Source organism: Microcebus murinus, chromosome 7 (assembly GCF_040939455.1).
Source record: "Microcebus murinus isolate Inina chromosome 7, M.murinus_Inina_mat1.0, whole genome shotgun sequence".
Taxonomy (NCBI): domain Eukaryota; kingdom Metazoa; phylum Chordata; class Mammalia; order Primates; family Cheirogaleidae; genus Microcebus; species Microcebus murinus.
Genome location: NC_134110.1, coordinates 30,244,282 through 30,270,972, shown reverse-complemented (window position 1 = coordinate 30,270,972; position 26,691 = coordinate 30,244,282). Strand labels below are relative to the sequence as shown.

The following is a 26,691-nucleotide window of genomic DNA, read 5'->3' as shown; positions in this document are numbered from 1 at the left end:
CATAGGCCTTGTCTCCATTACCTCCCGCTGACCCTTCTTGCTCTCCCTGCAGCCTGTGCACCCCACGGTGCACACTCACCCTGTCATCTGAGATGCTGAGCATTGCTTAGCCTGACCCTGCCCTCTCATCCTCCAGAAACACCAAACATCTCCCTGTGACGTTTTACACAGTTTGTTTTTAGTGTTTAATAGTTTTGGATGTCTATGGTTGTAGTCAAAGAAAGCCAAGTGCATGATCACATGTATTTTAAACTTTGAAAGAGGTTTCCTTCCAATCTTCTTGCCTTCAGCCCATTTCTACCATTCAAACCCATATCCCCCACCAGTGCTTCCCAGATAGAGACTAGACAATGTGTGATGTGAGGCACATGCTCCTGCAGAGCCTGCCCCGATGCCTCGCACAGTAGCTGGAAGGTACTCACGGGGTTCCCTGGGGGGCCAGGGTCTCCTGCAGATCCTGGCGATCCGTTCTTACCCTAGTGGAAAAAACAGGAATCAACATTCTGCCAGGCTGTGACAGAGCAAGACAGTGGGGCAGAGAGACTGATGGATGTGGAGGTCTAGATTTCACACAGCACCGTTACTCCAGCCAGGGTGGCTCTCAGTACACTCAGTACACTCCTCAGGGTGTGTTGCAGCTTGTAAAAGGAGCTCATGATATTTAATTCAGAATATTGTCATGGAATTAAATGAGTCACTTGGCACGATTGGTGCCCATAGCTTGGGCACAGTAAATAATCATGACACATTCATCCACTCACCCATTCATCCTTCAACCCGGGTGCTGTGTTACAAACAGAGAAGACATCTACCACAACCCGGCTTACGAATACCAGCCCACATGGCCACAGTACGGGTCTCAGCTTAGGAACCATGCCCAGGCGCTCACAGCATTTACTCCCCGACTGGGACATCATTATGTCCCATTTATGAGATGTGGATACTGAGGCACAGTGAGAAAGGTCCACTCACCCCTGATTCTAGGACTGACTCTCGCAATTCCAACATTCTCTAACTTGATGGATATTTTGTGCACATTCCTTGTTTTAGCAAATACATTTAACCAATAAGATCACAGTAGAGTGAAACTGATATTAGAAAGCTCAAGATGCTCCTAGCTACCCCTTCCATTATCAGACAAACTCCTACGGAGCCTAAAAGTCACAGTCTAACTTCCCCAGGCTGAACAGGCTACTTCCTCTGCCCACCAGGTGTCCCCGCCCAGGCACATTCCTGCTGGATGCCGTGTCTTTACCTGGCTCCCCACTCTGCTGTGAGTTACCCAAAGGCAGAGTCTGTGCCTTGCTGCTCTTTCTACCCCAGCATCTAGACCAGCTCCAGAGACATGGGAGGCTTTTTGCTATTATAAATAATGCACTAAGAACATCACAGAGAACCACGCTCCACTGATTCTTCAATCAAAAGGTGCCAATGCCTTATAATCTGTGAAGCATATATCACATATTCACAAATGCGTTGGCTCCACAGAAACATGTTCCAATGAAAAGGCCACTGACTGTTTGCTTCTTACGTACCAGATGCTCTTCTAAAGGCTTTACATGCATTAACTCACTGCTCACATCAGATACAAATATTGTCACCATTTTACAGATGGAGAAACTGAGGCACTGAACTGCTAAGCAACCCCCCTGAAAGGGAAGTGAAGGGAGCTGAGGTCTGAACTTGGGCAGCACGGCCCCCATCCCACCCCGCTCTGCCCCTCCTCAAGGACACACCTGTGTGATCGTACTACGGCTTCTGCCTTGTGCCTAAACAGTGCACAAGTGATCATGGGCAATTCACAGGCCTTGTCGCACCAGATCCTCCTGGAAATCATACAATGTAGATGTCTTTATCCCTGCATCCCAGATGAGGAAACCAAGGCACAGAGAAAGTGTGGGACCTGCCTGGGGTCGCTGGGCTGGTAAGGGCTGAGATGGGAGCAGCGGGCCTGTGTTTGTGGACTGCTTACCCCGCCCAGCCCTTCCTCGAGGCTGCAAGACGCTCCTCCCTGCATCTTCCTTCGCCCACCAACCCATCTGGGTCCCTCTAAAAATATGTGCTTTGGCTCATCCCCATGGAAATAATATATCTCTTCTTTCTTCCTCTAGCCCTCCCTTCGTAGGAAGGTAAGGGCCAAGGCACGGAGGCCCAGGGCACTAGCACAGGCAGGGAGACTACTGGAGTCCCAATCCTGGGTCTGCCACTTAACTGCTGTGGGACCTTGGGCAAGTTACTAGACTTCTCTGTGCCTCCATTTTCATCTGTAAATGGGGAGAGTGGTAGCACCTGCCTCATAGGGTTTGGGGAGAACTCAATGAATGAGTCATGCCAATACTCCATTAAGTCCCCAGCAATGACCTCTGCCAAGGTTTGTTGGAGGCTGGTGGCTGTGGGGTGGTCACCCCATGGGCTATTCTTACCCCCGTGTGACTGCACATTTTAAGGAAAGCAGAACGAAAGATTTCAGACCATTCACTCGTTCACAGTCACGGCAGCGATGAATGGAGGCACCCCGTAAATATTCAGCGTCCAGTTCAAGGTTGTGTGAACTCGCTGGGCTGCCTAGGAACCTTCTCCTCACTCAGGAAAGCACATAAGTTCCAGCTGACAGTGAGGCTGTCAGAGAAATAACTAGAAATTGCTCTGATGTGTTACAACAATATTTGGAAAACTTTAACAGCTTATTGTTGGTGACAAATTTCTTACAATGCACCTCAGCAATGATGGATGTAAAATAGAGCCACAAGGCTGCCTTTGGGGACCTCAGAACTTCAGCCCTCCCTCCACCTGGCAAGTGAAGCCCTTCACGGCTCACCCGGGCCAGCTGCACAACCTCACGTCACATAGTGTTCCCCACATGCCATTTCCCTTTCCCTCTTCTGCCTTTGAGTGTGCTTGCACTCCTGGAGGATGTGAGCTGTGCTCTGTGCCCAGAGGCCCTTAGAGAGAGGCAGAGATATGGTCCCCTACTTTCTCCAGGGACAGAGGTGGCATGGGACACATTCCAGGAGAAGGCACTGTCCCTTAGGTGGATTAACTTGCTGCATTCTTACTGCTCCCTGCCTCCACTTGATGGATGAGAAAACTGAGCCCCAGGAGCAGGAGTGAAACAAACCTCGTCCACATGGTGAACAAGGGACAGACAGATATCAAGGCCAGATGTCTTCTCTGCAGAGCAGGATGCAGAAGCCCAGCGAGACAGCAGGAGGGACCCCAGGCAAAAGGCTCTGGAGCAGGAAGATGCCCTGACTTCTTTGTCATTGTCACTCCCTTCCCATTTGTCTTTTTAGACCTTTTTCCCCTAATCTCTCCATATGAAATGTTAATACCACAGCTAAGCTATGCATCTGTTTATGTACTGTATACATACCTGTGTTTGGTACATAAAGAATAAAAGCTTTTGACACCCCACGTACCAGTATTTGCCCTGTGGGGATGACATCATCCCATGGAAAATCCATATTCCAGGGACATTTGAGTCACTGTGGCCCCATCAGGGGAGAACACAGCTCCACCTGATGAGTTTGGAGAAGCTGTGACACCCAAATGCACAGCACCTGCCACACACTCCACCTATGGAGTACTATGGGTTGAATTGTGCAGCCCCGAAGTTTGTCTGCTGAAGTCCTAAAACCCAGTACTTCTGAATGTGACCTTACTTGGAGATCAGGTCATTGCAAGTGCGATTAGTTAAAGTGGGGTCGTACTGGAATGAAGTGGACCCCTCATCCAGTGAGGACTGGTGTCCTTATAAAATGGGGAACTCTGGAGACAGAGATGCAGGCAGGGATAATTACATGTGAAGATGAAGGCCAAGATTGGATGATGCTTCCGCAAGCCAAGGAATACAAGTCTTGCCAGCAACCCCCTGGAGTCGGGGAGTGGCATGGAGCATGTTCTCTGTCACAGCCTCAGAAGGAAGCAGCTCTGCTGACACTGATCTCACCTTGATCTTCTGGCCTCCAGAACCATGAGACAACACATTTCTATTGTTTAAGTCATCCTATTTGTGGTACTTTGTTACAGCCACCTGTGAAACTAATACATGGAGCAAGCATCAACCCTGAGGATGGCCCCAAACCAAGATCCGGGTGCCAAGGTAAGGTCCTCTATAGGGGCCCTGCCATGGCAGACGGTATCTTTTTAGTTTTTGTATTGTGAGTGGGTGGTCCCAGAAAAGAACCTGGGGTGTGTGGCGGAAGGGACTTAGGGTAGTGGCTACATACCAATTGCTAAGACATTTCCATTATTTTAACAACACGTATGGCTGCACCAGAGTGAACCAACCAAATATCACTGCAGTAGCAGGCCCTGTGAAAACATGGTGCCCCTTAGTCTCAAACCAAAACTCACCGGTGGGCCCCTCAGTCCTTGGGGACCCTGAGGCCCTATGGGTCCAGTATCACCCTGGAATAAGCAGAGAGAGGCCGTGTTATCACAGAATTGCTACATGAGGAAATATGGGCCAAAGTTCACCAAGTTATCTAAGAGAACCAACAACCTGTGTCCAAAATGTGTCATCATTGATAATCAATTACCCCAAATATGGACAAACTCACTTCTTGTGGATGAGTATAAAGGCATGAAATCCTCATCCGTGCATTCATTTATTTATTTACTTGCTTCAACATACTCCACCTGGTCCCCGTTTTATAAGATCCCCCGAGGGAATTTGGAGCTGGCAAATGCAGGACTCCAGGCTGGCTCTGCCTGCCTCTGACTCTCTGTGCAGCTTCCAGGAAGTCCCTTAACCTCTCTGGAGCTCAGATTTTTCATTTGTAAACAGGGATGGAAATTGTCCTTGTCCTTTGCAGATCTCAAGACCACATAAAAGTAAAGTAGACACACGGTTGCTCTGAGTACTAAGGAGTTCATAGGGAAAGAGAAGTGACCCAGGAGAAACTCTGAAATGCCTCTCCAGCCCACTTAAGGTCAGAAATAACAGGCCTGTCATTGGTACCAGCAGGCAAATCAATCCTGATTGATCCAGGAAAGCATCAATTGCCAACCTGCTAGGCTGGAAGCCACAGTGTCCTGCACACCAGCTGACTCTGTGGTATGTGTGTGCTTCTTGGTAGGGCTGCCACTAACCACTGTGGTACAGTTTCTGGGTATCACTTCCCCGATACCTCCCCCCCTTGGGCCCAGCCAGGCCCCATAGGACCCCCACTTACATCTTTTCCTGGTGACCCTTCCCGGCCAGGGGGCCCCATGGCACCAGGCTCTCCCTAGGAACAAAAAGGTTTGATGTTAGGGAATGACAGGCTCTGGCTACTGGCTGCCTCGGCCACAGCAGCATCTGAGCACCTGGGAGAGCTGGAGAGACCCAGAGGACCCTCAGCCTCTCCACACAGAGCTCTGGCCCCGAGCTGGGGGCTTCAGGGTACCTGAGGCCTGCGGCCAGTGCCTGGGACCATGCTGTGCCTCTCTGAGCAGCACAGATGGGAAAGAATATCAACTGAAGAAGGGTCTGGCACACCTGCTTGGGATTCTGCCTCCCTACTGCTGACCCTTTCCACACCTGGCTTTCTCCTCCTTATCTAGAACATGCAAGGGGTCTAACCCACTGACCCCTGGGTCACTTCCACTTTGGGCATTCAGAGAGACAGGAGTTAAAAGATAAAAGAAAAAAAAAAGGCTCGGAGGTCTTCCTATCTGAGATAAAGCTAACTCTTTCTATATATAAGCTCCTGGACCTTGGGAACATCACCCATGTCCTCTGGGCCTCAGTTTCCTCCTCTGCAAAATCAGCCTCATAATAGCACCTGCCTCACAGGGCTCAAGGTTGATGCGATGGCGCAAATGATGGAGACCACACCTGAGTCCAGACTGCTATGGCCACACTGGCTGGCTGCACAGCAATGTCTGGCCCCCAAAAGAGCCACCCAAAGGAAAGAGACCAAGAGAGGCAGTGACATTGCTGTAGTGCCACTGTGTTGGTGTGTCCACTGTCCTCTCTCAGGGAAGGTGCTGCACTGGCCTGCACCTCTTCCAGGACACCTCTGCCTAGAAAGCGTTCACTCTGTTTCACCTGGATCACCTCCACACTGAGGTGCTCACTTACCCGGGGACCAGGTGCACCAGCATCACCTGTGTGTCCCTTGAAGCCCTGGGGAAAGAGAATAAGGTTATTCCACCCAAGAGCATGCTGATGACACAGGAAAGGCACAGGGGCATCTCCACTGGGCTGCAGCCTCCCTGGCTCACGTTGGGTCACCCCATCCCCCACATTTGCTACCAGCTGCAGAGCACTGAGCCCTACCTTGTGCCAGGCACAGTGCCAGCTGCTTGGTGACTGGACACTGAGAACCCTTCCTCTGGCTCCCTCTGTGCTGTGGATGAGGCTGCCAGGGCTTGTCCCGTAAAAGCCTCAGGCTGTCGGGCATTGCCCCAGATGTCTCCAGAGCGCCCTATTCCTCCTGATCTCCCCACCTTGGGCCACCTCCGCCTGCCTGGCTGCTGAGTCAGAAGGGTCCCATGTAGATAAGCTGCCTCCACCCAGATTTGGGTCCCAGGGCCCCGTCCTGGCTCCTGCGGCCACACCCAGGCCTGCCTCTCACACAGGATCACTGTTATAGTCCCTGTAAGAGGTAGTATTCCTCATTCTCAGGTTTCTTCTGGTGTAATCACTTGAAAAACAAGGGGATTTAGAAACAAAGAAAATTGATTTCTGTGTTTTACTTCCTCTTCATTGAATTCTAGCTGAATTATTTATTGTTTTTTTTAAAGAAAAATAACAATAAAGAAACAGAACTAGCATTTTGAAATGCTACTTCTTGTGAGGTAATTTTAGGATTTTCATTACAAATCAAATTTTTTTCCAAAAAAAATTTAAGGAATTGTGTAAATAATCTTAAAATTATGAAGAGTTAAAAAGATTAAGCAAAAAAAAAACCCAATAGCTCTAAATTACATCAATTTTATTTTTATGGAAAAAAATAGTGTCTGTATATATCTATATGTACAATTAATAGATATAGATTGAAATATATAGATTATGGAATTCATATACATAAGAAAGACTAGAAAAAATATGCTTGAATGTTGAAGAGATTTACCTCTGTATTGTAGAATTAGAAGTAACTTTATTTTCTTCTTTATATAATTTTTTCTTATTCTTTTCCTTATTATTACCATCATCATTACTATTGTTATGCAATGAGAATAGGTTATTTTTATAATTGGAAAAAAAACTTCAGCTATGGAAAATTTTTGAAACTAAAATTAAGACTCATTTTTTGGTTCTATTCTCCAGAGAAAACCCACTGAAATTACAATAAATAGAATAAGAACAAAGAAAGTTTAGAACAACAAGGTAATGAGGTTTAAAATTTTGAAAATGAATTTCACAGCTATGATGTACAAAAAAGATGAATTGATTATACAGAAACACCACCGTCTCGGGGAGAGGGACTTCTGGGACCCGGGGCCAGGCAGTCTCGGCTGGCTCTACCCACAGTGGTAGGAGCTACGAGCTAGCAGCTGGCGGCTTGACTCTATGGTTGACAACATACGCTCAGCACTTACAGGTGGGCCTCGGGCGCCCTCTGGTCCTGGTAGACCCGGCTCTCCGGCTTTGCCCTGAGAGTAAGGAAGAACAGAAGAGTTTGAGGACAGCACTGTAAGGATTTGCCTGCTCTTGGCTGCCAGCGCTTCATATGGTCCTGTTTCTACAAGCCTGTCTCCGCCCACCTTGCCAGCCCTTTCCGCTGGCATTTTGGTCCTTTTAATCCACTCAGATCTCCACCATGTACTTGAGGACTATTACGTGTCTGGTTTTCCTGGAATGGCACTGGCTATGTAGGTTTCCTCTCCCCTCTTCAGTGTCAGAAGCACTCTGGTTGGATGAGAACTCATATGCCTATCTGGCTTCTATACGACTTTATAGCTACTCACAGAAGCACTTCAAGGCAGCTGTTAACTCTTGCACTTTACATGTGGCAACACTGAGGATCAAAGAAGTTGCATGTTTGGCAAGTTATTAAATAGCAAAGCCAGACTGCTTTCCAGCTGAGTGCCACACCCCAGCGGGAAGCTGCTTTCAGGACAGCAGCTGCACCTGCTCACAGGAGGCCTGTGACGTACATGGCCTTATTCCCTCCCCTCCTCACACACACACAGAAGTTATGGGACACTCTTGCTATTTACAGTTCTTCACTGCCTGCAGTTCAGCATTGCCCTGCACAGAAGAAAGTCAGGAATAAAAGCCAATGAGAGTCTTGGGGGCTCAAGCCACATAGAGTGGTCAGGGGCTGGCAGAGGAGGAGTGAGGGGAGCAGAGGAGAGTGGGGGAAGGGCAAGTTTGGCTGATGGCCAGTGGGGGAAGCTTGCTGGGCCTGGAGGACGTGCCCACCCCCAAATGTTTTGTCCACCTCACTTTTACAGATTATAAACCTTAAGCATCACCTGAGCCTGCTAGAGGGACAGAGGAAGGAAAGGAACATCCTTAGATTTAGAGAAAAACTACAGAGAGAAGAGTGGGGCACAAAGCTCTGATTTCCAGGTTGGTTTTTATCCTTCTATCCAACCTCTTCTAAGCTCTAGCGATGTGATGTTGGGGTGTAACTTTCTTTCTCTGCATCTCTTTCACGGTTGTAAATCTGGGACAATTCTCCCTCATGGGTCTTTGCAGCTGAGGTGGAGGGTGCACATGCCTGGCCTGGCTCCTGCCACATAGTCAACTGTGACAGCCAGCAGAAAAATGGGACAGCCAGCAGCTGCTGCAGGTTTTCAGTGTGCCAGGCACAACTCGAGTGCTTTACACTATGATGCCAGTGACGCCTGATTGCAATGCAGTGGGGCATGTGCCTTTGTTATCCTTCAGAAGAAACACTGAGGCACAGAGAAGTTAAGTCATCTGCTCAAAATCACACAGCTGAGGTTCTAATCCAGGCATTTTGGCTCCAGAGTCTCTGAAATTCATCTTACACTGTGATTTATGCTCAAATGTATCTTAATAAAACTTAAGCAGGCAACTCAACACTGTCTATTCATCTATTTGTGTATCTATCCATCCACTCATTCATCTATGTATCCATCTATCTAGGTAATGTTTATCTATCTGCCTGTCTGTCCATTTGTGTTCCTCACATACAGGAATTGAAGGGACAGGTCAAAGTGAAGAGGGACCCCCTACCACCTAGAGCAGATGTTGCCATTTCCCAACTGAGTCCTCGGGGCTCACCCAGGAGGGTGCCTGGCCTTTGTTGAACAACTTCTGCACAGGTGACCTAAAGGAAGTGCACAGAGGAAGACATTCCCTGACTTTAGGAGGTGCTTGATTTTGAGGTATGGAAAGCCCAAGTGTGCGGGAGTTAATGCCTCCAGGAGCAATCAGAGGTTCCCCACGGAGGTAGGGCCCCAGCTGCCCCTGGAGTCACCACTTGTCAGCCTGTTTTCATGACTTCCTTCTTTTTCTGCTCCATTCCCTCACTCCCTCAGTGCTTCACAGGATCACCTCCCAAAGGCTCTACCTGCACCCAAATCATTGTCTTGAGATTCTTCCATATTCTACCATTCCTGTGCTAATTTCCTCCTACATAGCCCAGAGTGATTAAACATCAACATGGTTGTGTACTGAAACTCGAGAGTGAGCCAACTGGGTACTCTGTAATGGGCACCCAAGGCCAGAGCTGCCCCTGGGTGGGACTGGCTGATGCCTGCCTCATCCAGTGGAACCAGTCCTGTCTCCTCCTGCATTGCCCATTGCAGAACAGGCCTGATCCTATGTCAGCAGATGCCTAGTTTCTGGCCTGGTGGGCATTTGATAAGCAGAGCAACTGAAGACCAGTGTCCTCAGTTACCCTGCACTGCAGAAGATGGCTTCTCAGGATAATACACCCATTGCAGTAAGGCAGGTGCCCTGCTCTGCAGCAGTTAACTGTGGGGTCAGCCTCTGGGGGTGGGAGTCCTTGATGCTTCAATTACCAGCTCTACAACCTTGGCCAAACTGTCAGCCTCTCTGTGCCTTAGTGTCCTCCTCTGGGGGCAATCGTGATACCCACACTCCATAAGGTTTTTCTGGGACTACATTGGAAAATGTGATGAAGTGCTCAGCATCCCTGGCCCTAGGTGCACACACAGTAGCTGTCAGCCACTGAGTGCTATCTGTGCCTCTCTCCCCACTTGCCACATTGTCACTCAGGCTGGCTGCCATCTGCCCACCCTGGGCAGCTCTGCTATATGTCAGCCTGCAGCGACTCAGCGGGAACTTTTCACTCTGCTCAGTTGCTGAAAGCTCTTTCTTTTCCTCTCAGCAGTGAATTTTGGTCTCAGCATCTGGAGCACAGTGTAAAATGATAAAGGAGGTGCTTCCAGCAAGTTGCATCAGATTCAGAATGAGTCATAATAGTTTATGACCACACCAATTAAATGGAACATCAACCTTACTGTAGAAACTTTTATGCAATTCCACTTAGTGGTTCTAAAGGCTCTGCAGCTCTGAACTCACCAGGACTTAAAACTAGGACAGTGGGGAAAAGTAACTTGCTAAAATAATTAATGGTCAGATAAGCCTGATGCATTGAACAAAATTTTCACCTCCTTTGATTTTCCAGCAACTCTGGAAAGTTGGTGTATTATTCTCATTCTATTTAAAAAGAAACTGAAATTCGGAGATGCCTTCTATCTTGCCCCAGGACACAGAGGGTGTAAGGAGGGTAGCTGTATCCAGAGCCAGTTTATTACTGTTATTATCGTTATTGTTGAAATTTTGGCATAAAATATTTTTATTGAATCACTATATTTTTAACTAAATTTTTAAATGAGTAATACATATACAGGGCTCCAAAAAGGTAAAAAGATAACAATAAAATAAAATACCGTGGAGTATAAAGTTGCCTTCTCATTCCTCTGACCGCTTGGCTGACATGGATGGAAACTACTTTTACTAGTGTTTTATGGAGTCTCCCAGAATTCCTTTATGTAAACACTAGGAAAAATGTTATATGAGACTACACACAAGGTCTGCACCCCTGCTTTTTTGCTGAACGATCAATCGTGGAGCAGCCCTGTGTCAGTATCTAGAGAATGTCCTCATTCTTTCCAGCAGCAATTGGTATCCTATTGGGTGGACATGTCACTGTTTAACGAGTCTCGTACTGGTGGACATTTGGAGAACCCAAGTCCCTGGACCACCAATGTCACCCTTCATCATCCCCTGGATGCAGTGGCTGTGAAAGGGCTCTGGGAAGACAGCAGAGCTGCCAGGAGCTGAAGAATCTTCACCACCACAGATCCCTGACCCACAGGCAACCTCAGTGTGCACAGCTCAGAGGTCACCGATACCGGTCTTTGGAAATCCCTGCACACTCCCAACAAACAGACACTGGGACCACAGAGATGTCCTTATAGGAATTTGGTCCATCTCATTGTGAGTCCCTGGACAGTAGTTAACATTAAAGAAAAAAAAAATTCTATGCCAGAGTTAAAAAAAAAAATACAAAGGCAAACTCATAAGGCCGTGGAGCCAACAGGTGCCGCCCAAGTTTTCAGTGAGTACCAGGGTCTCTTCAGACACCAGATTTCTACTCAGGCAGTGCCATATGTCCCAGCATCCCCTCCCACTGCACTAGGACTGAGGCTGCCAGGGGCAGTGAGATAAACCATGCGCAGGAGCCCTGGGCTCAGGTTCCAATTCTGTGACCAGCCCATCATCTGACCTTGGAGGCCATCATTTCACTTCCCTGAGACTCACTTTCTTCACCTTTAATGCTGACAGTAGTATTTACCTTGCAGGGTGGCTGGGATAAGTAAATAAAAGAATGCATAGAAAATACCTATATTTGTGCTTGGTTCACAATAGCTCCTCATCACAGAGCAGTTGTTCCTGAGAAATTATGGATTTGGTATGTAAGAGGATTAGAAGTTCAGAGCCCCTTACCGGCTCTCCAGGGGGGCCTGGTTTTCCATCTCTGCCCTCTTTACCTTCTTCTCCCTGCAAGAGAAACTCAAGTTGGTCATCAGCTCAAAGACGATCAGAGCAGAGGGAGAGGCAGATGCGGTTTCAGCTTGTCTGGCCGCCTAGATTCCAGCAGCCATGTTCACAGTTCACATTAAGGGGGCATCTCAACAGACAGAATTACTCTCATTTCCTGGTTTCTTCCCTAACAGCAAGATTCCAGCTGACCTGCCCTTGGACCTGGCACATAGTGGAAAAGCAACAGATTTTGCAATAATGTCATTATTATCACTATTGATATAAGGAAGCTCCTCCTGGACATTTTCATGAGGTCAAACTGGGGACATTTGAGCCTCCATGTCTGGCTGAACATGGAGATGCTGGGAAGGGAGATGCAGGTGCTGATGAAGATGATGAAGGCATTCAAAAACGTGCCGAAAAACACTTAGCGCAGGGCCTGGGACACATGAAGGCTCAGTGAATGACAGCAAGGAGCATATCTGGATCATAAAAAAGCCATGGGCATTTTGCATTTCTTTCCATGAACTCAAGCTATGATTCTGTGATTCCCCAACTAGCCCATTTCCTGCTGTAGACAGGGTGCCACAATCCTCATGTTTATGAAGGGATGATGATTTCTTCAGGAGTCTGTGAAAATGAGCAAGTTGGCTCTGCATGATGATGTCTATGACATCTGCAGACTTAGGTTCCAATTCTCGGCCACCTGGACCCAGGTGCTGGGGAAGGAAAGCAGCAAGAATCAAGCAGAAGGAAAATGGGTCCAACCAAGCAAGGATTGAATCCTGCTCGCACGTACTGGGCATGTGTCTGGGGAAAGTTATTGAAGCTCTCACCTCCTCACTGCCTCCTCTCCTGAAGAGAAAGGATACGCCACCCTGCAAAGTCACTGGAACTTAGGGCTTCTGTCTGCAATGCTAAAAAAATAGGCCTTGGTAACAGTACCCATGGCATGGCTGCCCCTGCTGCCTCAGCTGCTAATAAAATCATGCTCTATTCCCTACCAGTGACTTCAACATCAACACCTTGGCTTGGATGAGAAGGCACTGTGGACAGGTATCAAACTTTACTGACCTGGCTACAGTCTCACTGTTCTGTGTGCACCTGTAACTCCTTATGAATGTTGCTTCTGGTATAAGCGTGTTAATACCAAATAAACCAACTTTTGTATTGATCCTCTTCAATTAAAAGTTTAACTCCAAAAACTATTTCTCCCTGTGCATGGAGGCAGCGGGGAGGATGGTTGGGAGAGCAGTGCACAGAAAGGAAAGCAGTGGCATGGGATGAAACACACATCAGAGGGAGACCGGCAAACTCAGACTGGAGGCCAAGGGGAGACCTGAGGACTCCTGGTGCAGACAGGTGGTCCCCTGGGGGCAGGAAGAACGTCACTTGAAAAAATGCTGAGGCCTGTTGAATAATCTGAGAAATAAATGTGGCTTGTCAGAGAGGAAGGCTGCCTCTTGCTAACTGTGCATTACTGAGCAAGTCTTTAACTTCTCAGTTAAAGTTAAAGCCCTGTTGTTTTTCACCTTTAATAAACAGGGATCATCACACCCACACTGAAGTGAGGATTTCATGTGGTAACCCACATATAAAGGATCTTTCTCTCACTGTGCATGGCGTAGAGCTGGCCCTCGACAAATGGAGAGATTCATTGTTTTACTTCATGGAAGTTAATGCTGGGGTTAAAATGTTAGTGAAAGTTTATGGGGTCTTGCATCTCTCCCAGAATCTAGCAGAAATGAAAGGAATCAACATTTCTTGGCCAGGTGCATTGGCTCACACCTGTAATCCTAGCACTCTGGGAGGCTGGGTGGGAGAACCACTTGAGCTCAGGAATTTGAGAACAGCCTGAGCAAGAAAGAGACCTTGTCTCTATTAAAAATTGAAAAATTAGCCAAGCGTGGTGCACACCTATAGTCCCAGCTATTTAGGAGGCTGAGGCAGGAGGATAGCTTGAGCCCAGGAATGTGAGGTTGCAGTGAGCTCTGATGACACCATTACACTTTACCCAAGGCAACAGAGCAAGACTTTTTCTCAAAAAAAAAAAAAAAATTATTATGTTAGTATAAGCAAATAATATATCCATGTCTTATTGAAATTGGTCCTTCAACCTGAATACTTTCTTCCCAACACTTCTCAACTTTCTCTACCTAGAAAACTTGTCCTGAATACTCATCTTGAGTGTCACCTCCCCCAGGAATCCCCAAGTGACCCCCTGAAGTCTGTTTCTTTCTTCTTTGGCTTCTCCATGCAACAGTTCCTTGAGGGCTGGGGCACATCTGGGTATGTCTGGCACCTCGGCCACTGGCTCAGATCGGGAGCTTGCTGGGGAGGGGGCGGGTGAAGGCAGACACAACATCAGCAGATGTGCATAGTTTCATACCCTGACTGCCATGGTGGGGGATGAAAGGAGTGGTCTTAGAGCACAGCTCAGGTTCCTCCTTAATCCTTTTGGGGAGGTTCGAGTGTATCTCCTGGGAGGAAGTGAATTCTAGGGGAGACCTTAAGAGGAGCATTTTGGTGGTGCTGTTTGGAGGGTGCTATGTGCTAACTTATAGAAAGCACTTTGCACGGAACCTTCCATTCAGTGAGCACAACGTACATGAGAGCTATTGTGACTCCTGTTTCCCAGGCCAAAGGGAGAGGAAAAGTTATCTAGGCAGGAATGATCTGTGGGAGGGAGACAAGGTAGGTTACAGTAGCTGGAAGTGAGGGGCATGCAGGGGTGAAGTTAAGGGGGCACGGGTGATGGAGAAACAGGGAAGAAAGCAGTGGTCCATCCACCAGGCACCAGGGACATAATGGGGCACAGCATTGGCTTAAGCCTGAGCACAACAGTGAGAAGGGAACTGACACAATGGGATTTGCACTGGAAGAAAAGAAGAGATGAGGGAGAGGCAAAGGAAAGGTGGGAGAAAGGAGTTGATATTATGAAGGTGACATAATCACATCCAAAGTTGCTTTCCTCTTCCGCAGTACTCTAAAACATAGGGGATAAGGGTTTACGCAAAATCTAAACTGGGCTTTTCTCTCCTTAGCTTTGCCACTGCTAGAGTTCAAGCAATGCGTGTTTCCTAGCTGCTACAGCACACTGGCCTCCAGAATTGCAATTTACAGCAACATCCCAGCATGTCCCTCAGATCTGCATGCCCTGGACAGGTTACCTAACCTCTGGGTTGCAGGGTTCAGACAGGGCTGCTGATAGTGCTTGAGAAATGCCCTCTCAGGACAACACATATCAGATATCCCAGGGTCTGTGATAGCAACTTATTCATCCACATATTTTGTTAATTAATATCTGCTGTGTGCTCATTATGGCGGGGACTCAAGGCTGAAGGAGAGCAGATGTAGTTCTAGCTCACATAGAATTCATAGCCCAGAAGACCCCATGGTTACTGGCCACTCTTCAATGTTATGTCCCCATATCTAGCAAACAGTAGGTGCTCAATTAGAATTTGTTGAATGAGTGATTTGACCAAATCAGCGAATCAAAGAAGACTAATGAATCCATTACACCAACAGAGATATGATTACCAGCTGAGATGGACACTCAGAAGAAAAGGAAGACAGGATACACCCTAGCCTGGAGCAGGTATGGGTGATGCCCAGGACTGGAAGGGAAGAATCAAAGGATCCCCTAGTGAAAGACAGCAAGAGACATCCTGGAGGCCTGTGAGGGGGTGTCCAGTGAGGCAGGAGAGCATGCACCCTGTTTTAGGAGTCAAAAGGAATCCAGTGTGGCTGAACAAAAGAGGAGACTTGGAGGGTGGGAAGGGGCAGTAGTGAGTAGATGCTGCAGCAGCAGGCACCGCCCAAACCCAGAGGCACAGAAAATTCACTCTCAATGCAAAAGGCAGCATGTGGCCTTTCTGGAGAAACCTTATTACAAATGCCTTGGAGAGGCTGACCCTACTGTGAGAAGTATATTAAATTGCAAAGTTCAGAAGAACATTTTTTGAAAGTAATTTTGCAGTATGTATCAAGAAACTTAGACATTGTTGTACTCTGACAAGTTAATCGCACTTAAAGAAATCGTAAAGAATTTTTTAAAAATGCTATGGATAAAATTGCCCATTGTAGTTTTTATTTAAAAAAATTCTAAGATTTATGAGGCAACAGAAGAATGATTATATATATTATGGTGCTTTCATTGGATATATTGTGCCTAAAGTTTATGAACATTTAACACTAGCATGGGAAATGGAAAATGCTTATATTATCACAAATAGTTACATATTATATATGTGTTGATTGTTTCAATTATATATATACAATTATATATACATGCATATGTAGAGAAAAAAGAAAAAATACTATGTAAATAAGTAAAGAACAGCATATATATATATATATATATATATATATATATATATATATATATATGAAGAACAAGATTAAGGCTGATTCCACCAAAAATTTAGTTGACTTTGATAAACAAGTTAGTGATATTTTTAATTATTTTTATTCTAATTTTCTATAACACTCAAAATTCCAATATTGGCCATGCCTTGCTGTAACAATGGTAGAATATATTTTTGTTTGCTTGTTTTTATAAAGAGACACTAGCTTTTTCTAAAACAAAATCAAACACTACTTACTGGGATTCCAGGTATTCCAGATGGGCCTTCAGGACCAGGAGGACCTTCTTTTCCCTAAAAAATCGAAGATATAAAAACACTGTGAAATTTATTATTGGCCTTTCTGGAGGTAAATGATTGCTGCTTCACACCTGGAAGAACAAGTGTTTGGTTAGAAGCAAGGAGTGCTTCTGTTGTAGTCTCATGGCTTTCTGGGTTTTCCTTGCACAAAGCAGTGAGGTGCCCTGGGGTAGGACATGCTTACCTGTGTTGGTGAGCCCACCAGGACTCACTCTGGCCATATTACATAGGCTCAGGGAAAATTGGTGATTGGAAATCCAGTGGGAAGAAGCTATTGGGGCTTTGGGGTCCACAAAACCTGAGTCCAGACAACTCTGCATTTGTCCCAAAACTTTCTGAATGCAGGTTCTTCACTCATACAGCACAGGACACAGCACTTTCACCTCAAAGTGTTGTGCATACAGGAGCCTATGCAAGTGGACAGCTGACCAGGGGTTGTGCATAACAGATGGTTTGATTATTTCCATCATTCGTTCAGAGGCTCCTAAACTTTTTACCACCAATGGTTGCTTTTGGTATCTCTTGCCCCCATGAAATAGATCTCTATACTATTATGTTGCATGACATTTGAGATTGCCTAAACATATTGCCACTTAGACCACTACAAAATTATAGCCACAATAAAACAAAGTATTTACCCCTCCCCTACATCATAACACCCACAAACACCAAAAGCACGTGAAGTAGACATTTTTTGTCAACTTGGGACAAAGACTTAATTATGCTAGTTAAGTTAGGGCTTTGAAAATATTCAATGAATATGAGTCACCCACTACTCACTGTCTAAATAGATAGCTATTACACAGTATGAAAGATTAGGGGAAAATCCTAACAACTTAGAACTCTACATTTATATTGCTTCATATATGTTGTATACTCTCAAACCATTTTTTAAAAAGGCAAAGAAAATGATAGGTGGATATTGTTTTTACAAGAATAATGACAAGGGATTGCATTGATTATCCAAAATCAAAGTAAAGGCTTCATCCAATGTCAAATAGATTAACAAATCGTTTTATGTTTTAATTCAAAATATAATAGTCACGTTTTAAATGTATAAACATATTATTATTATTATTATTATTATTTCCTGTTTGGCTTTTCTTTTTAAATTTCTCTTTTGTAACTATCAATACTCACTGTTTGAACAAAGAAAACTTCACCTAAATTCTGGTTTGATGTTTATAGTAAAGTATCAGGACTCTGGACAGCTTTAAGTGCTATCATAACTTGCCAAGGGGTCCTATGACAGAATTGACGTCTTATTTAATATGGTTTAATTCCTAGGAATGTAATGGTTTTACATCTGGGCTCCACATCGTATTCACCCCAGGCCAACAGGCCATTGGTTTTTATTGGGTAAATCTTTTGCTGTTTGAGAATCGATGTAAATCTGCCTGCACAATGCTTTATATATTATTCATCCTGGGATTTCTAGCTAAGTTGCTTCAAAAAGAACTACCCTAAAAGGAATGAGGTGGCTGTGATTTTTCAATCTCAAGGTCCTTCTGGTCCCCAACTTTGGCCACCCCACACAGAGGGTCAATGTGGAATATAATAGAAAGAAGAGTGAACTGGGAGTTTTCTAATTGACTTAACTCTCAACTTGGATGTTAATTTCTTGTATGACTTTGAAAAGGTGATTTAACTCCATTGGACTTTCTCTTCCTTATTTAAAAAGGGGGAATCTTTTCTAAGTAAATCCTAAGCTGACCTTTGCATGAATCCAAAGATACCAGGGTAGGGGTGACCTGCTTGCTAGCTAGCCTTGGAATACATTGGTGAGATTCCTGTGGACTGGGGTTTGTGTCTGGCTCTGACATTTCCTCACTGTGTGACCCTGAAATGATCATCTCATTTTCCTAATTCATTTGTTCCTTATTTGATAACGATTCAGGACCTTTCTAACTTAAAGGGCTAAAGCAGGAAGGACGATCAGATGAGATAAGGGATATCGGTGTACTGCATATTCCTTTAAATGTCATGCATCTAGTAGGTGGTGGCTACTACTCCAATATTTTCTAAACTGTGGCCCATCCCTTGCTTTATGGCATTGGAATATAATCTGGTTTATGAGGTAAAAGCCTTGGGTTCAAATGCCAACTCCACTAGTTGTAATTTTGGGACCTTGATGTGTGACTGCTTTTTAAATTCCACTCTCCTCTTTTAAACAGTCAGGACAATAGTGGCTATCTCCTTCCTGGCAATTGCCTGGTCCATACCACAGGCTCAGAGTAAGTTAGCTCTGAGCCTTTCCACACCCCTGAACCTGCTCAAAATGGAAACTATACTGACAAGAAATGGAAATATGTGGCCTAAATCTAGGATCTATTTGCATTGGTGATTATAAACTGAATTCTGGAATCACAGATGGCCAGATCATTTCATCCAAACCTTTACTTTAGTGGCAAAGTAATCAGGGCTCCAACATAAAGTTATAGCACTCGAAGAACCTTGAAGTGTTTGAGCCGCAGCAGAGCAGAGGACCAGGGCAGGGTTGACAAACATGTGAGGTTCTAGAAAGGCCAAGAAACAGAGAGAAAGCAGATCCTGTCCCCTAAGGAACTTACGGGTAGCCCTTGGATTCCTGGTGGTCCAGCAGCTCCTGCAATTCCATCTGCCCCCTACAAAAGACAAGACAGAAAGTTAGTTACTTGTGTACCTGGAAAGAGGTCATCAGTACCCTTCACTTTGTACTCAAAGCAATGGCTAGATCTTAAATTTTCTGTGTCCTCTCCCAGTTGCCTGAACCACTATTATATCAAATGTCTTTCTGCCTTTCCCATCAGGCTGGGCTATTCTCTGGAAATGCAAGATGTTGGGAGAACAGCAGCCACGTTTTAGGAAGGGCTAAAACATTAACCATCCAGTCATCCCTGAGAAAACAGTAAATGATCTAACTTCAGGGTGGACATTTTTCAGCTAATATCGGGGAACATTTCAGGACAGAAGGCAATAAATTAGCTATTGGATATATCTTCCAAGAGATTATGAGGGCCATTATTTATATTAATGCAGGGATGGAAAGATGCACAAATAATGGAAGAAGAGTTCTATGCAGGTAAGTAGGCAGCTCAAAGTGAGCCCCAAGAACTCTTCTGCCTCAGGACTCCTCTATGTGCTTTTTCTTCTTCTGCACTCTCGTCCTCTGTCCTCCACGCATCCATAGGGCCACACCCTCCCTTCCTCCAGGTCTTAGCTCAGATATCAGTTTCTTAATGAGAGGTTTTCTCTCTACCATACCCATAATTGAAAGCCCCTGCCCCTCACCACCCCAGTCAGGTCCCTTTTCTGTCTTTTCTTTGTAGCACTTGCCAATGTCTGACATGCTCATGTTTATTGATTTATTATTTGTTTATTGTCTGTCTCCCTCCTCCCTCACGTCCTACTTCATGAAGTCAAGGACTTTCTTTTTTCATGGAAACTAAAACAGTGCCTGGGATGTAGCAGACACTCAATATTCTTGAATCAATGGATGAAATAGGAGTTGAGCTGGCTGGGTGATGAAGCACTGGTTCTTTAGGTTACTTCACATATCTGCCTTTCACTAGCTTTGGTTGAATCATGTAAGATCTCTGAGGTTCAGTTTCCCTAGCAGTAAAGGGCCAGAAATTGCCCACACCCTACAGAGACGAGGGCTAAGTGAGGCAATGCTTGTTAATATAAGGTAATCAGCACTGAATAGAGGGTATTGGTTAGGATGTAGCCTCTTAGAGTCAGAGTCCCTGGGTCTATACCCTACTTCTCCAGTGGCTGGTTGTGTGACCCCTAGGCTAAGTACTTTGATCCTCTGCTTCTTAGTCCCATTGTAAAATGGGGGAAAAGAACAGAACCTATTTCCTGTGGGTTGTAGAGAAAGTTGAACAAGTGACACATAAGGAGTTAGCCAGCACCAGACATATGCTAAGGGCTCTCTCAAAAGGATCTTCCATTAATAAATAGAAGTATCTATTGTCCACACCAAGACCAGGAGCTCTGCAGATACCAACTATCCACACCAAGACCAGGAGCTCTGCAGATACCAACTAAATATGGAAGTATAAACAAGCAAGTTCTCACAGTACTTTTTTAGTATCTTTATAGAAACCTTTATTTAGTTGTTTTACACACATTTATTTAGTGCCTGTATCATACCATGGACTAGCTAAGTTTTAGGGATATAAAAATGACTATACCATGATCTTGGACCACAAGGAAATTCGATTTAGCTGTAGAAGATCTGTCTTATTTTCAATTCACAGCAAATTCCTGGGGCAGGACACAGTCTGATTTATCTCCACCTCTTCTAATAGGTTTGGGACCCAGTAAATGTGCATGAAATAAAGGAATACTGATACTATTTAAACAAATAGGCTAAGGTTCATACTTTAAGTATATGTATAGTTCAAAGCTAATATAACAAAGGAGTTTCTACTTCAATCTGGATTTTTCTACACAACTTTAACAAAACCTTCTGACATCCTAGACTCTGAAAACTTGGTAAGCTGGAATAAAATTCCCCACTGCATACTGGAAACAGGCTAATGGTTTTATGTGGAAGAAGTATGCTAACTGATTACCAGAAAATAAATGCTGAGAGAAAGAGCCTTGTTAGCTTGGTAGCTATAACCCCAGGTACTTTGGACAGGGGCTGACAATGAAAAACAGACAGACAGCAATGGTAAAAAGCAAAAACAAAACAATGCATACAAGACCAGGAGGGCTAATTTTCTGCTCTGGAGTTGCTTCTGCACAATTGGCTGCTGAACCTACATGGGCAGCAGACTTAGCATCCATTCCCAAAGGCAATTCACAGCACAAGGCATGCCACAAAATAGAAGCTCAATAAACATCTGCTGAATAAACTGAAAGCATTAATCAGTCAGAGACAGACAAGCTGGCTTCTGATTATGATTGTTTCTGAGCCTCAGATTCATCATCTAGCATGAGAAGAATAAGCCAGGAGCCACTTCCTGCAGTTGTCACAGAGTTCTAAGTTACTGCACTTTCCAATGAGAAGACACCAGGGCTTCATTTGTCTTAAGACATGTCCCAGGCTTTGAAACTACCAGGATGGAGCTTTAACCCAATATTCAGTTTCCGAGTCTTTCAGAGATGCTCCAGTTATCATGATGTCATATTTTCATGAGTGAACTTGAACTATTTTTTTAATAAAATTAGTTCCTTCTCAAATGTCCCTCCTTGCTTAACACTAACACGTCTCTACACTACTGTCACCACCTCTATCACCTGATTGTCAGATGCTGCAAAATCCAATACACATGCAAATATAATATACAACAATTTACTAAATGAAATTGTAAATCTTGAAAGAATTGTAGAATTTTGTTAGGTAAAATGACAGCAAACTGATCAGTCACTTACAATCTCCTCCACAAATAGGCACATTGCAGAGTTGGAGCAGGTTGAGAAATTTAAAAGAATATTAATGTCAAAGGCACTTGGGGGAAAAATGTGTTAAGTATCAAAGATTTAAGGTAGGCTTCCTGGGAAACTGAGAAAGCTTCTAGTACTTTTATGGGTAATTCATCTTTTATAAGTTTGCTGTAAAAGTCAATCCTAAAGTGAAAGATGTTGTTCCATTTTCTTATATGATTTTGTTGAAAAAAATACATTTAAAACAACTTTATTCTAATAGAGACTACACAGTAACAATTAGAAGGCACAAGTTGTTAAAAAAGAGGACAAAGTTAACTTTATACACTTTAACTTCATCATTTTAACTGAACCTCATTTTCAGTATTTATGACAGCAGTTCAGTTGTTTTCCCTGTCAAGTATTTTTCCTTCCAGTGGTCTTTTAGCTAATCCCAGTGACCTCTGTTTGCAAGGTCTGGGGGAAGTCCCAGGGAACTAATCCTGGCCTTGGAAGGAACAGCAATTCCCACTGCCCGTTGCCATGGCAACCACAATGGCTATTTGGACTGCAATGGCCTTGGACTTGATCAGAGGAGTAACATAACTAATCTGTGGGAGCTCAGGCTAAAGGGAGAGAGAAATGCTAAGAAAATCATCAGTCAATGGCAAGACTACAGCTACTACAAGAGCTGAGAGCATATTTGCTCAGGGGGCCAATGGGAATATAATTGAGATGATATTAATAATAGTTACAGTTATAATGATAACAAGTACCTTGAATAATAATAAATGGACTGTTAAAATAGTAATAATGAATAATAATCATATGTAGTTAGTATTATTGTCATTGATTGCAGGAAATCCAGGAAAATCTGGGCTTATATAGGCACTCTCTGATTCCCATAGTTTCAATCACCATGGGACATGTTCCCATGAAATGGAGGAAGCTCCTTCTACATTTTCTCATTTTCTACATTCATTACTTGAGATCATAACCTTAAGATACTGGCTTCCTACCCACCCAAGCTTGAATGAAGAAGAGAAGAAAACAGGTCTGTCTGTCCTTGGCAATGTCCTCCTGCCCCAACACTGCCTATCAAGGCTACTCAATTCCTCTGCACTTTCCCCCAGGTGCCTTTGGGACCTGCACTTTCAGTTGATTCCTGGGTGCCTTTCAAATGTCAGTTCAAAGCTTACAAGAAGAAACAGGTCCAGTGTGATACTCTGCCCAGTGAGGAGAGATATGCATTCAATTGCCAAGGCCACAAGAGGAAAGGATTAAAGACTATTACTTACTGGTGGTCCAGGGTTTCCAGGGGGCCCCATGAAACCTGGAACTCCAGGATGACCCTAGGAAAACATGAGAGGCAATTCTTAAAAATCACTCATAGAAAGATTTTTACTTTGTGCAAATACCAAATTTCAGGAAATAACCTAAAGTCTACCTTCTAACCCCACTAATAATTTTGGTTAAAGACACCGACAACAAAAGGGACCTCTTTTATTTATCTATTGATTGAGGAACTATCTAACAATATTTATAAAAAATAGATATGTCCTGAAGTTGGATTTGCTTCAAAATAACGAATGGGGAGAGGTGTGGGGAAGTGGTTGAGGGTACAGATGAGAACAAGAGTGACTGTGACAATTGACAGCTGTTGTGGCCCAATGCTGGCTACAGGGGGCCTTGTTTTATTATACTCTCTTTACTTTTTAGATATGTTTGAAGTATTTCATAACAAAAATGTAAAAACATGAAACATAAAAAATATAAAAACATAAAAACAAATGCACACACACAATACTTACACAATGGAAACTGTTGGGTCAACTGAATTAGTGATATTACAGTCTTTTAAGGAAGAGATTTGTCCCTCTGTGTATAAAAGAGTCCATTGTGCATGACAGACTGAGTCAAAAAAGTTCTAGAGCTAAGTGTGGCATCTAACACCTAGTCTCATATAATAATATTATAACATAAAACAAACCACCAAGAAATAATTGATTTCTCTGCCAGGCACAATCACACCCCACCACTGGAAAGCACGAGCTACAACATTCAGTGTAGAGTACACTGCCTTTCAACAGGCATTCTTATAAGTACAACCCAAGCACATTTCCTATTTCCCAACACAAAAGGAATTTTAGTGGAGGACCTCATCCAGACCTTGCGCACAGCCCTCGTCTCCCTGCCTGTGGGCGGCCTGCTTGCGTGCCTCATCCCCCTCCCCCTGCCCACTGAAATGCATACCCAGCAAGGTCAGGGATGTGCCCCTGATGCACTCTGGACCTCAGAGCCAATGCAGTGCCTGGCCTGGAGTCAGTTCACCATGAGCACTGGCTGTAACATGCTGGAGACAGGGAGGAGGAAGGGAGAGGGTGGCTGGGAGAGAGGGAGAGAAGAGAGAGGGAGAGGATGGCAGCACAGCAGAAGCACAAGCCATTTTAACTGGCAGGAAGGCTGCTGGAGTTGGGCTGGGCAGGGTCAGCTAACAGGGCTGGACAAAAGATGGGGGGGACAGTGCTCTCATCCACAGGGAGAGCAGTGTGTCCTTGGTAGTGCCATTCCACAGCACATCAGGAGCAGCAGTGGGTAGATGCGATAGGCACTGACCAGAGTACAGGGTGTCTGTGAAGTGTTTCAACCGGCACCATTAGAGTCAGACAATGGGTGCCCAAGAGTTGGTGGGAGGGAGGAAGTGCATTTTCTAATGAATGACTATTGTTCCAGTGAACAAGCAGTAGCCAAGGTGAAAGAGTACAAAATAAAAATAAATACAAATGAAAATAAAGGCAGGCTTCTCATATGATTGAGGGAGAGAGGGGACTGGTACTGAATCAGAGATATCAAGATGGAAACCATGAAAATGTGATTTTAAAAATTCTTACTGAAAGTGAAGAAGAGCCAAGGAATGACATTGGAAATAGAGGAGGGGAAGCTACTGGAGAAACAGTGTCCCTTCTTCAGGATGAATGGTTTATCATAAATTGTTCTTACCTGATCCCCTTTCTGTCCAATCTCACCATCTGCACCGGGTTCTCCCTTACTTCCCTTGAGGGGAACACAAAAGAAAGAAAAAAAATGTCACTGGAAATTTGAATAGCACTGCATTGCAAAAGAAAAAAAAATCATACATTCATTCATCCATTAATTCATTCTTCAATAATCTCTTACCAAGTTCCTGTGATAGGTCAGGCATGGGGGCAGCAGATAGAAAATGAAGGCTGGCTTGAGGAATGTTGATAAAATGGCTTATCTGGGTTTTGGGAAATAAGGAAGGAGAGCGGGAAACGGGCTGAGGAGGCAGGCAGAGCCCATTTCTTTGAGAGCCATGTATGTCAATACCTGAATCTGGGTTGAGCTGTGGCTCTGGAAAGCATTAAAAGGATGTGTGACTACCTTGGGTTTTAGCTGTCGCTGCTGTGTCAGGTGGGCTAGAAGTGCAGGATGAAGAGAAAAGGATCCAGTAGGAGGAAACTGGAGTATTCCAGGTGTAAGAGGCAAAGAGGCAGAACAGACAGGGCATCTGCAGGCCTCGCAGGGACAGCGTGAGGGAGAGGGAGAAGTGGAGGTGGTGGCAGACAGCAGCAGCTCTGCATGGGGCTCAGGTGGGAGCATTTCTTGTCCATGCATTCCTTGCTCCCTCCCTTCCTAGCCATGGGACCTTGAGGGGTCAAGAAAACTCTCTGTGTTGTAGCTTGTTGTTGTTGTTGTTGGTGGTGGTGGTGTTTTTAATATACAAAAAGAGGAAATAATGCTGTCTACCCTATGGAATTTTGATGAGTAATTGTTGAAGAATAAAATAAAATAACACATGGAGAACACTTAACATAGAGCTCAGAACACAGTTAAGAGCCTCATAAATATTAATTATAATTATTATCTTTGTTTGGCATTTTAATCCTGGCTTTGACTCTTACTAACTGTGGTTGTCTGGGCAAGGTGCCACAACTATCTGTTTTCTTCCAAAATGAGAATAATAATAGTATCTTTGTCATGAGTGGTTGTGAGAATTAAATGACCTAATATCTGCAAAGTACTTAGACTAATGATGGGCTCAGTGCTCTCTCTTAATAAATATTAGCTATCATCCTTTTCATCACCAGGGTCATCATCATCAATACCATCATCATTATCATCACCATCACATCATCACCATCATCACACTCATGGTCATCATTATTGTCATTGTAACCATCACAACCACCTCCAAAATTATCACTATCCTCACCACTATCATTAATGCTATCAGCCTCATCTTCACCATCATTATCAATATCCCTGTCATTGGCATCAATCACCATCATCACCATCATTGTCAATGTCATCATCACCATCACCACCATGACTATCATCCTCCTTATCATCATACTTATCATCACCATTGTCATTATTATCATGATCATAAAAACACATGAAACATGCAACCTACCAAAAACATTTTTTACAGACTAACCCCAAAAATAACTCCCAAAGGTTCCAATATCTTTACCGTTACTCATCTTGGCCTTGCATTTATTGTGTCAACAATGTCTTTCAGTAAAATGTTATTAAACAGAACCACTCCAATTCCTTTAAAAGAATACATTAGGCAGTAAGTACGTTTGTGGCAATAAGTCAATATTGGCTTTCATTTCATGCCTGTCACGCCTTATCTTTGCATCCCTAAGCAGATCATGTCCTCCTTCTGGTCTCAGTCTGTTCATCCAGCAAGGAAGGATGGGCGGCAGGCCAATCTGCAAGGGCCCT

General features: G+C 44.5%; 1 protein-coding gene across 1 annotated transcript in view; it reads right to left on the bottom strand.

The window, feature by feature from the left end:
• COL22A1 (collagen type XXII alpha 1 chain) overlaps positions 1–26,691 on the bottom strand; it is a 274,147-nt gene that overhangs the window by 16,666 nt on the left and 230,790 nt on the right. Inside the window, exons 47-56 of the mRNA XM_012735953.2 lie at positions 24,940–24,993; positions 23,238–23,291; positions 19,155–19,208; positions 16,525–16,578; positions 11,885–11,938; positions 7,531–7,584; positions 6,068–6,112; positions 5,178–5,231; positions 4,357–4,410; positions 423–476 (exon numbers count right to left, since the gene is read on the bottom strand). Coding sequence (XP_012591407.2) covers positions 423–476; positions 4,357–4,410; positions 5,178–5,231; positions 6,068–6,112; positions 7,531–7,584; positions 11,885–11,938; positions 16,525–16,578; positions 19,155–19,208; positions 23,238–23,291; positions 24,940–24,993 — 531 coding nt within the window. The remainder of the gene's footprint in view (positions 1–422; positions 477–4,356; positions 4,411–5,177; positions 5,232–6,067; positions 6,113–7,530; positions 7,585–11,884; positions 11,939–16,524; positions 16,579–19,154; positions 19,209–23,237; positions 23,292–24,939; positions 24,994–26,691) is intronic.